Source organism: Cryptomeria japonica, chromosome 4, assembly GCF_030272615.1.
Source record: "Cryptomeria japonica chromosome 4, Sugi_1.0, whole genome shotgun sequence".
Classification (NCBI taxonomy): Eukaryota; Viridiplantae; Streptophyta; class Pinopsida; order Cupressales; family Cupressaceae; genus Cryptomeria; species Cryptomeria japonica.
Window position 1 is genome coordinate 300215125 of NC_081408.1, and position 12627 is coordinate 300227751.

Consider the following 12627-nt stretch of genomic DNA (forward strand, 5'->3'; position numbering starts at 1 on the left):
TGCAACTTCCTGGACCCTGTCTCATCTCTGATCATCTTGGACATCTTGGTGGCCTTCTTTTTCTCCGTTGCTTCTTGAGAATTCCCTATAAGGCTCTCTAAGTCAATTACATCATCTTCATCTTCAATCACAATCACCCTTGTCAGTCTCTCCTTCAACCAATCTGGAATGGCAGATCTTGTCTCTTTAACTTGTATTTCCTTAAGCAATGGTTCATCTTCTCGAAGAGGAGATGTCATTTCATCATCATTCTTTTCTTCATGTAGCTCATTGACTTGGGGAGATCGACTTGACGAATGCTGAGGTGCCTTCCCCTTTTCAGGTTTATCATTCTGTACCATTGACTCCATAGATTCATCAACCTCAGGCACCGTCTTCTCTTGTCCTTCAACTTGACTTGTCCTTTTTTCATGTCGAGATGATGTACCTAATGAGCGATCTCGATTGGCCTCTTGCTTCTTCTTGGAGGGTTCCCTTTTCTTAGGTCTTTCTTTCCTCTTCGCGCCTCTAGGATGAGAATTGCCTTCACTTGGGCTTGCTCCTCCTTCTTCTGGTCTTTCCTCCAAAGTAAAAGTCATTGGTACGTTATGCTCTCTTAACTTTTGATGTTGTACATCCACCCATCTGCGAGTACATGACAAAACTGGGGCCACAAAAGCTCTCAAGTCTGAAATCTCAGGCTCGTTCCAATCTATCTTCACTACTTTGTCTTCTCTGTCATAGGATGACTAGAGATGTCTGCCACTGTCCTGAGCTTGATCAGCCACTCTGTAAACTTTGCATTTCCTGATGAAATCTAAAGGTAATCTGGAATGCATCTTTCTTTTCACTTCTAAATCACTTGAGAGATTCATCCAAAAGTCTTCTACCTGAAATTCGTGCTTGTACTTTCTACCAGATGTCTCTTCCATATACCCATAAGGATCAAAATTCTCCCTCAAGGCAAAGAACGTGAATGAATATAAAGCCAATTCCTTCTCTGCATCATCCAAGGCTAAAGCATTAGGACATACCTCAACTAAATTCCCCAATATGATGGGCACGGGAATTCCACTTCCATGCCTGTGTCTGAATGCCTTCGCATAAGCTGCCAACTGCCTAGTCACCTCAAGTAACACTATCCTGTCTGTCGTATACCTCGGCAACATATAGGGAGGTGAAGGACACCCATGAACTCTGATATATGTAAACTTTTGAAATTGGATGAACCAAGCACCATACCTTTTTACAAGCTCTTGTGCATCCAGAGATAGTCGATTGTGAATCCCGCCTTGCAATATCCTGGTGATGTTCATCGTGAAGGTATCATTGACTAACTTGTAGTCACTTCCAGGTGGATGATGCAAATGAACATAAGAGTCACAAACTCTCACTTCTCCGGGTCCTCTTCCGATCACTCCTCTGTGAGGTAGTCCTGCATATTCGAAACTCCTGATCAAGGCATATATGACGTATGAGCTCATGTGAAATGACTTGGTAGGCTTTAGTCTTCTTAACTGCACATCCAGGCAATGGCTAATAATTCTAGCCCAATGAATCGTTCCTTTTCCTTGAACTATTACTTGGATGAAGTAGAACATCCACTTCTCAAAATAGAAGGCTTGAGGATCCCCTGTAACTCGATTGAGCAAAGTTATCAAATCTTTGTACTCCTCCTGGAAGTCGATCCTATGTGGTGTGTTGGGAATCTTGCTCAGGCGAGGACGACTTTTGAGTAACCAATTCTTATTGATGATACTCAAGAAAGTGTCTGAATCATCTTCATACATTGATCTGGCTCCTTCTAGGCTTTTGTAAATCATATCTTTATGCTCTGGAAGATGGAGAGCTTCACTTATAGCCTCCTCTAAAAGGTAAGCCAAAGTGTTTCCTTCCTTGGACACGATCGATCTCGATTGTGAGTCATAATGGCGGGCACACTCGATCATCAGTTCATGATACTGGACTGCTGGAGGGAAACCAGCTGCCTTGATGATGCCACTTTCAATTATCCTCTTTGCGACAGGTGATGGCTTGCCAATGTAGGGGACCTCTCGAAACTTCTTGACACTGAATTTTCCCAAGTTGGTATCTCCATTATTGCTCCACTTTGACACGATCTTGGTCTCCAATTCCTCGTTCCTTTGATCTTCCTTCATGAGAGCTGGACGACTAGCGGATGCTCCTGCCTTTGGAGTCGCCATCTTGACACCTACACGACATTTCATAATGAGTAATATATTTTGAAGCGTAGAAATATAGAGTAGAAAGGAAGATTTAAGATTTCAATTAGGAAACTTCATGATAAATCTTGAGTTATCATTTCCTAATTAACTACATCAAACTTAGGATATTCAAAACAAAGCGCAAAATTCAAATCTTCAATAATGGTGTCAAGGTGATTACACCATACCTCCACTTGAGAATTAATTCTAAGAAATGATGCAAAAATAAGGTGAATTTTGGCTAGGCAAAATGTAGATCGAAGTCCTCCCTTTAGCAAAATGCGCCTCCTTTAGTCTTCACAAGCATCAACTCCACCACCTCTAGTCTTCAATACTTAAGACAAATTCGCTCCAAATAGACCAGCTTTTGCACTTCCTCTTGCTCTCCAAATCGCACTTGAAGTAATGAGTGAATGATTGTTTAAAATTGCTCAAAACACCCCTATTATATAGGGCGCTCACCACTTCACCTCCCCATAGGCCGACTTGGCAAAATAGGCCTAAAAAGAATAAATAAAATTGAAAAAAGAAGAGGCCGACTTGATAAAATAATAAAAATAAGCCCTCAAGCGCTCCATTTTTAATTTTAATTTCACAAAAATTAATTTTAAATGCCTTTATAATAAAAATTCGATTTTTTTTTTAGGCTCAAAATTAATTTATTAAATGCCAACATGCTCTTTATTAAATGCCAATTTAATTAATTTTTTCAAATATTTTGAAATTTGGCGATTTTGGCATCTAATGCATTTTTAGAGGATATCAATGTTGAAATAAGGTAAAAAATAATGAATGCCAATAACTTCGCCTTGGTCCCTTGGAGAGGGACAGGAGCGAACTTGCAATTTAAGCCTTGCATTCTTCATTTTTAATTGCCAAAACTTCATCTAGGCATCTAAAATGGCATTTTTAATTGGAGCTTTGAGTTTAATTCACTTGATACCTAGGAGGAACGTGCCCTTAAGACTTTTTCGCCCTAGACCCTTGGAGAGGGACAGGAGCGATTTTCCACTTTTGGTCTTTGATCCTTCATCCTTAAATTTGTCAATTCACATTGTGGGGTAAGCAATGATCCCTTTCATTCATTCCATGCATGCTTAACTTGTTTTTGCAAGGCAAAATAGGCTCTCCCAAGATTTTCGCCCTGGTCCTCCAGTGAAGGACAGGAGCGACTTTTGCATTTTAGCCTAGGATTATCAAGTTTTGGAGGCAAATCCTTGTTCACCATGTTTTAGAAGACCTTTCCCATCTTGCACAACCTTGCCTTAGCGTAATCTTGGAGGGAAATTGTTGATTTTATAAAAATCGCCTTGGTCCTTCAGTGAGGGACAGGAGCGCTTTTGAGTCCTTGTGCAAATTCTTGATCGCTTCGATCTTCAAATTACCATTAGGGCATAGGACATCATTCCCCACTCCTTCTTGAGCCTTGGAAACAAAAATAGCATCTCAAAATGTAAGGTAAATGGGCACATTTGGAAATTTCGCCTGGTCCCTTGAAGAGGGACAGGAGCGCTTTTGCCAATTGTCATCAAAATTTGCAAATCTCGCATCTCAATTCCACCTCGAAGCATTTTAAACATCATTTCAAACTTGCACCTTGGCCTAGATTTGTCCAAACTTGGAGAGAAGAGCTAGATAATATGTTTTTCGCCCTGGTCCCTCAAAGAGGGACAGGAGCGATTTTGCAATTTCAAGCTTATTCGTCCCTTGTTAGCCTTCCAAATTATCTTCAACGGGCTAAACATGCCTTCTTCCATTCATTTCAATCACAAACTTGTTTTGTCCTTGCAAGAAAATTGCACTTTTGGAAAATCGCTCTAGACCTTCAGCAAGGGACAGGAGCGCCTTTTGTCATCTTGGTATATTTCCTTGTTTGTGGACCACTCAAATTATATTCAACGCACAAATCATGTTTTCCTTGATCTCTTCAAATCATAAAATCATTTTGATCTTGTAAAAATAGTGCAAATTTGAAATTCAAGCTCCGGTCCTTCAGTGAGGGACAGGAGCAAACTTTGTCTTCCAGGCAAAACTCCATCATTTTTCATTGTCTTTAATCAAGTCTGGATGCTCTATCATGTTCATTTCGTCCTCCACCATGCCCTTGACGTTTCAATTTGACCAAACAAGGCCAGGCATGACTCAAATAAGCCTTTTCGCCCTGGTCCTTCAGAGAGGGACAGGAGTGATTTTCTCTTAATCCTTCAAAATTCTTCATTTCCATGCCTTCAAAATCCTTAAAAGCATCAAGTCACGTCCAATCATCTCTTCTGAGACCCTGCACAAAACAAAATAGAAAAGTCAGTGACAAATATGCATTAAATAACATTTTCGCCCTGGTCCCTCAGAGAGGGACAGGAGCGATTTCACCCTTTCTGGCTAAAATATTCAAAATTTAAGTCTCCAATTACTTCACAAGGCAGAGTTAGGTCATCTTCAAGGTCAGGAACCAGTTAGCAAGCCTTCTCAAAATAAGAAATTGTACTTAGAATGAATTTTGCCCTGGACCCTTGGAGAGGGACAGTTGCGATTTCTCTATTTCAGGCATCATCTTACCTCCGAAATTTGATCAAAATTTACCTAGGCAAGAACACACAATTCCACCTTCAAAATGCTAACACTAAGACAAATTTGGACTTTACCCCAAAAACCCTGATTAAACCTAACCTGAGACCTATCAGACTCTCCTGACAGACTTACCTTATTTCAACAATCACAATCCTCGGGAGGATGCTTAACAAATCTCAAAATTTGCCTGGACTCAACTTTAAAAACATTCAAAAGGAACCCCTAAGTTTCAGTCTCAACTCAGACAGACAACTCACTCACTCAAAATCCTAAAAGCAGAGAGAAGAACAGGCAAAACAAAAGCGAAAAAGAGGGGGTCCCCATTCTAATGGGGCGATGTGTGAAATGGTCACAACAGGGCCCCATGGCAAATACCTTACCATTTGAACATCCTCAGCCATACAAAGCCTTACATAGACAAGAGTTTGTTACTTTGAATCATCAATCATTACAGAAGGTCTTGGTGGTGGCATGAATGAATTTTTCCCCTTTAACGATGCAAATCGAAGATTGTTACACATTCTCTGCCCACAAGGTGTTGACTGGATGGCTTAGTAATTTAATGACAGGGATAGTAGTCACTTGTTTGAATCCTCAGCTTCAACCACTGCATGAGTAAGGGTGGCTCATGTGGCCAGAAGTTATAGGGGCTACATAATTAGAACCAAACAAATGGGGTCCCACCAAGTGCCAATTCCACTATACCAACCACTAAAAGGAAAAAGGTTGTTACACATCGTCCCCCAACTGATAAACAGCTTGGATTACTGTTTTCTCATTAAACTCCCCTCATTCTTATCAATGTCATTCTTCCAAAGCTCTTCAAGATTTTGAATAAAGCTCATGTTTTATCTCATTGTCCACCAACTCTTACTCCAGGACTACAGTTAATTGTGATTCATACATCAATAGTGTACAAGGTTGGGTATACATGGCATGTGTGAATCTAGATGGTCCATTGGACTTTTCAGTCCACAAAGCAAGATTTACTTTTTGAGATATATGTGACACCAATACTTTACAATTTGACATTTCCTCCAGATATGGCACATATCCTAAACAAGAAATTTTGTGATACTGTCTAAGTCTAAGCAGATAAGTTTACACTGCACAAATTTCACAACCAAGCCATAAATTTATGAATAAATATTACTATCATCCTCTTCCATTTCTTGCTGATTTGCCATACCAAATACTAAAGTAAATTCAAATAAAATATCTGTTAATTAAAGAAACATGAAGTTACTAACTAATTTGTATTGAGTGGGAAACAAAAGGCTCAAAGCTGTCTTGTAAAAACATCATTGCTTGAAAATCCATGGATGCCCCGAGCCTCACCTTTGTTTATATCATAATTGTCAAGAAATACATCCCTTTAAAGGGATATCCACTTTCACAACTGCGATTGTGATCAATTCCGCTATTTCTGCTTGCCAAAGTCTTCATCACTTGGGCATTAAATAAGATTAAGTTATTTTCTCCATTATATTTTCAGATTTTCTTGCAAATCGCATGCCTCATTCTCAACTGCACATCGACTTGTTATTATTTCCACTTATGTGATTGCATTGACCCACTGATTAGCTATATCATGTGTGCTTATCAGTATGTGAACATGCCTTCCATTTTCATCCCATCGAATCTGACCACATCAAAGTCCCATTCAATGGTTGATAATAAATAGCATCATGTTACCTACAAGAAGTCACAAATCCCACATGGTTGATTTTATTGAATGTGTCCACCAATTGATGGAAAATTATAGTTTTCTTCAGTTTTTTGAGAACACCCATTAAGATCCTCTTTGTGGTACCAGTTTTGTATTAGTTTTACTTGTAATTTGTTTCCTTCATCCCCTTATAAACACCCATGAAAATGTTTGTTCACCAATGAAACATGGGAACGCGTTCCCCCCGAACCCCCACATATCCAGGATGGGGACAGGGACGTCTCCGGGATGCCCAGGCATCCCTCAAGCGTCTTGGGGATGGCTAGAAGTTTCCCGTCGTTGGGTGTCAAAAAGTCAATTTTTTTTTTTATTTCAATTGTTTTTGTTTTAAGCACCCTAATTGGACGTCGGCACCATCCATGCCCTCTATCCTTTACAAAACCCATTCAAATCCTCTCCTTTGCTCACATTTGATTTTCTGATTTTTTCAACAGCTAAGTGAAAAGGAGAGAAAAAAGTGATTGAAGGAGTGAAAAGAAATAGATTGAGTGCAAGTGCAAGAGGAGAGACAAGGAGCAAGTAGAAGAGGAGGAGGATTCTACACCAACTTGCAGAGATTTTTCAAGCACAAGGTAGGGTTTTTTTCTTTTTGTTTCATTTTCTGATTTTCAATTTTTTTGTTGCTTTTTTTTTTTGGTTTCATTTTCAAAATCTGATTTGAATTTTGAAACTTGAGGACAAAATGAAGAATGCTTCCAATGTTACATTGAAATGAATGTATGAATATGCATTTGCAGCCATTCCAATATCACGTTGAAATGAATGTATGAATATGCATTTGTCTGCAAATGCATATTCATACATTCATTTCAATGTAACATTGGAATCATTCTTCATTTTTTCCTCAAGATTCAATATCAAATCTTAAATTTTGTTTTCAAATTTGTTAAACTAGGCTAAAACTAGGTGCTTATTGAATTTATTTTTCATTTTATGAAATGCAGTGTCACAATGAGCTCTCATGACATGAGTGAGGATGAGATAGAAATTCATTCTCAAAGTGGAAATGAATTAGAATATGAACCTGAGGCTAACGAGGGTGACCATGGGGCTGATCCTGGAGCCCAAACTAGTTCCATGGCAAGTGCAGCAGCTAGTATAGAGTGCCCCTCCAAATTATTGGCACAATATGCTAAGGGTCCTTTTGATCCTAAATCTCCTCTCAAATAGTTTGCAACAAAAATACCAGGCACATCGGGGAGTGGCACAAGGAAGTGGAAATGCAATATTTGTGGTGTAGAATGGTTTGGTAGCATTACTAGAGTTAATACACACTTCCTTTTTATTCGAGGAAAAGATGTGGAACCGTGTCCTTTTTTGGAAGATTCTACAAACATCAAATATAAAATTTGAAATCAACAAGCTTTGGGGTGTTCCTGATGATAGTGCAATTGCAATGCCTACAATTTTGTCTAGTAGGGCACAGGTTCAGCAAAGCCAGCTACATTCTTCTAGTCATACATTGCAAACGTGAGGAGTGATGTTAGGACTTTCGTCCACTTACAATGTTGTGGCTCAATCACAAGAGGGTAAGGGGAAACGCAAGTTGCAAACCCCATAACTAAATTGTTCAATGAGCAGCTAAAGGATGAGATAGATGATGTCATTGGCAAGTTCTTCTTTGCCGATGGCATCTCATTTCATGTAGCGCGATCTCATTATTGTAAGGAGATGATATCAATGGTGGTGAGGGCAGGACCATCATATGTGCCACCAAGTGAGACAAAATTGAGGATCACAATCTTGGATAAGAACTATTCCAAGATCAATGTTTTGATGTGAAGGAGAAGATGAAGGCATGTTGGGTGGAGTTTGGATGTAGCATACTTATGGATGGGTGGACATACATTAGCCATTGTCCACTCATCAACATCATGGTTACATCTACAGAGGGCCCATACTTTCTCAGAGCAGTTGATCGTACAGGGCATGACAAAGATGTTGATTTTTAGTTTGAGGACCTCAAGGAGGCTATTGAGGAGGTTGGGCCACAAAATGTGGTCCAAGTAGTGACAAATGCAGCACATGTGTAGAGCTGCAGGGAAATTTATTGAGGCAGTCTACAAACATAATTGGTGGACTCCATGTTGTGTGCATGTCATGAACAATGCACTCAAGGACATGGGGAAGATTGAGTGGATTAGAGGAGTGGTCAACTGTGCAGATGTTAATCTGCAACCACCACACTTCACATGCACTCTTCAAGAGCTTCTCGAAGGAGGATTTCTTGAAACCTGTTGAGACCAGATATGAATCCTATTTCATTCTCTAGGAGAGAATGATTGAGTTGCAAGAGGCACTGCAACTCATGGTTATACCAACAGTTGCAGAATAGGTGGGGTTGAGGCCATGACAGAGCAGGGGTGGGGGGTGAAGGACATAGTGAAGAGTGATGTGTTTTGGAGTGATACAAAATATATAGTGTTGATGTATTTTTTATGCACTTCATACACAATAAAATACCAAGGTATCTTATCCTCTCTTGAACAAAATCTCCACAAATGCTGAACTAAGTGATCACTTGAGGTGACTCCAAGGTTCCAAATGTTAGGCCTTGACATGTAGATAAGCTCAATGATTGATGTGATTGCTGGTGTCACGAGGGGGGCTTACACAATTGTTCCACGAAGATGATCACTCAAGGCAAAAGGATGCTCTATGAGTCTAATTTGTATTTTCAAATGATATGCAATGAGGCTCTTTGATTGCTACTACTAATGAAAGCTTGATAAAAAAAAAGTGCAAAAGGATTGAAGGTTTGAGGAATGCTAAACTAAACCTAGGAATGCAAGGACAATGGACGATTTTAGTGAAACTCAACTAGACTTTGCTTTGACATGCAAAGAACACCATCAAGCTTGTGAATGTTGCATAAACCCTAACCAAGACAAAATGAACACCATCAAGCTTTGAGTAACAAAGCATTGTCTACATTTGATAGATCTAATATGAAAAAACCACTAACTGAGGATGATGCCATAAAATTTGCAACCTTACACTTGGAAGGATCAGCTCACAAATGGTGGTACCATGGATTTGTTGAGATATTCAACACAAAGGATCCGAAAGTCCATTATAGAGAATTGGCACAATTAAAACAAGAAGAGATAGTGGAGACATATGTAGAAGAATTCCAAAGATTATCAGTAACGATTCCCGATGTTTCAGAAAGATTAACTATCTTTTTTATTGAAGGACTAATTGAACCTCTTAGAGGTTTAATTAAAGCATTTGATCCATTAATCCTTCAAGAAGCTATCAAAAGAGCTTTAAATTTAGAAACTTCAATGGCCAAGAATAAGTTCTTTTGGGAAAACATTCCTATAGGGCTGAATCTAGAACCTTTTCAAAAGATTTTTTCTCAACAAAAGGCACTTACATCAAAGAGAAATGATCATGGGAACTTGGACAACATTGTGTGGGAAAACACCAAGTGCATTACATAGAAGTAATGTCTCATCACGAGGAAGAATCAGAACCCAAAGTAGCTATATGTGAAACTAAATCCAAAAATGAAAGTGAATATTCAAAGAACACACTTGCAACCTTGTTAGGTACTCCTAAATATCATCCAAGCATAAAGTTACAATCCTAACAGCCAATGGAGCAACACACAATTTCATTTATGAAGGATTAGTTGCTAGAAGAGGGTTACAAATAGAAGATTACAATGGATTCAATGTTATAGTGCTTGATGTTTGTATGATGTATAATTCCATGCACTAACGAAAGCTCAACAATTGGAGGTTACCCTTGGTAGACACAAGATGCAAGATGACTTCTATATGGTGAGCATAGGAGAAACCAATGTGGTCTTAGAAGAGCAATGGCTACACTCTTTGGGAGAGTTTACTCAAATTATCAGATTATGGAGTTAAAGTTCAAATCAGAGGGTAACGACGTAGTGTTAAAAGGCATTACTGTTGGAGCTCCTATAATTATAACAGCAAAAATAATAACATATGTTCTAGGTATGGAAAAGTAGCATGGGCAGCACAATGTTTATTAACATCTACAACCATTGCAAAAAAGGAGCTTTAGTAAGTCAAATTATTCCTTCATTAAAACTAACCCAATTGAAAATTGATTATAATTTTCCTGAAACCATTATAAATTATATAGAAAGAATACTAGAAAAAAAACAATGACAAAATATCTGATTCGATGGAAAGATCTTTCTGAAGAAGATACAACATGGGAGAGTGAAGAAATCCTTCAACATCCTATTTCACAATCGCTTGAGGATGATCAATCTTGGGAAGGTTGGATTGTAATGCCCTGCCTAAAATTATGATAAAAATCTAAATCACCAAAGAATTAAAATTACCAAAGCTATACTAAGATCACCCAGTTCAAAAGGCTACCAGATGCATCATGTTATAACAAAATTTATAGAAAGGTACCTATAAATTATGGACAGGTCGCACTAATTACGGCCATTGCTATGCATACAATCTTAATTACAAGTCATAAAGGGTTATAAAAGAAGCACCTAAGGAAGACTAATCAATACTATAAAAAACTGAAATTTAATAGATTTTAGTTTTAATAAAAAGTCAAAGGCATGTGAATGAAGAGTTGTTTATTAAAGAAAATGGGTATATAAGAAAATGTGTATATAAGGAAGACAAATCAAGCGGAAGGAATCATAAATTGTGCAAATATCTTATATTATTATACCTTGTGGAATGTGAACGAACTGTGGTTTAGCTGTGGTTTAGCAATTTGTGGATGAAACCCCCCAAGGTTTGAAATTGAAGGACAAAAACCCCTTAATTTCCATCACTGACTTAGTGGACAGAAACCCCTGATTCAAACAGACTCTAAGACATTTCAAAAGCATTTAAACAAGGAAAGATCTCTGCAGATTGGAGGAAGAATTACATAAGAGATAAGAGGATAAGTTCTATATATTCTGCTGTACATTCTAAGCATCAATCTGAATTATATAATGCATTGATAAACTACAATATCTAAATTAATTTTATACTTATGATCAATTGTACAACTACTATTGTGAGTTTGGATTTATTATATTTAAAGAATACAAGAAAAATTAAAGGGGACACTACATTCATGTATCAGGATGAAAACACCCTTCATGCTGGCAGCATTTTAGCTTTTGTTGTGGCAGTTATGAAATCACAACAGTTTTTGCAAAATCACCTCCTGCAAAGACCAGCAGTTATATTCCATAGACTAAATCAGGTGTTTTCTGCTGCCAATCATTTTCTAGAAACCTCACGCTGACGAATATTTTACACTCTGGATCATTCCGCAGATGGTTTGGACAGTCTTTTGTGTCATGTGACCTCACCTCACTCATGGTTCACAGTTGAAACTTTCTCAAGTGTCCATTGGTTCAATAAGCTGGATGTTGAGATAGACAGAGAAATGGAATAGCTTTATCTTATGCATATGAAAAAGGTTTTGGTCAATAAGTCAACACATCTCTTATTAACATTGTTTCTAACTTTCTACTGTATCTTCCAAAAGAGATTACACAAAATAAGCAGAAGAATTACCAAAACATGTATTGTTAATGGTGAATTTATGGAGCACAAATTAATGAGGGCAGAATTCCAGGAATTCACTTCTTCAAATCGGTATATCAATCCTGTGATGATAATATCTAAGGAGATGAAACAAAATGTACCAAAACAAGAATATTTGTACCAGTGCTAGGATCAAATAAAGACCAAAGTCTCGTTCGGAATTCATGATCAGCAGCAAAAAGGCGAACCCAGACACGTTCTCTGTGGCCATTTTCATCTACAGCTGTTAATATAGAACCTCCTATGCCAGGTACAAGTAAGACTGGATCCAAATCAGGATTCACATAGGGTTGTTTTTTTTTGGTCAAATGAAGCCATTCTTCAAGCTTTTCAATTATTTCCTGCAATAGAGCAGCCATTTTCACTATGAAAATGCCAGAACAGCGTTGGCAGCAATAAATACCTGCATTCAGGAAAGCAACTTCTTGAGCTTTAATCAATGAAATCAAGAAAATTAAAATGTACTAGATAGTATATCTGAAAGCTGAAACACAAGAGAGACTCCAATTAATGATCTCATTCAGCACTCTCAAATTTAAATAGAAAAATTCCTGAGAATACTACCCTGTAC

The 12627-nt window shown here is 38.1% G+C and overlaps 1 protein-coding gene across 1 annotated transcript in view; it reads right to left on the bottom strand.

Moving 5' to 3' along the window:
- The window catches only part of LOC131063585 (lecithin-cholesterol acyltransferase-like 4), a 102126-nt gene that overhangs the window by 39350 nt on the left and 50149 nt on the right, over positions 1–12627 (bottom strand). The window contains exon 2 of the mRNA XM_059219805.1: positions 12178–12459. Within this exon, the coding sequence (XP_059075788.1) occupies positions 12178–12459 (282 nt within the window). The remainder of the gene's footprint in view (positions 1–12177; positions 12460–12627) is intronic.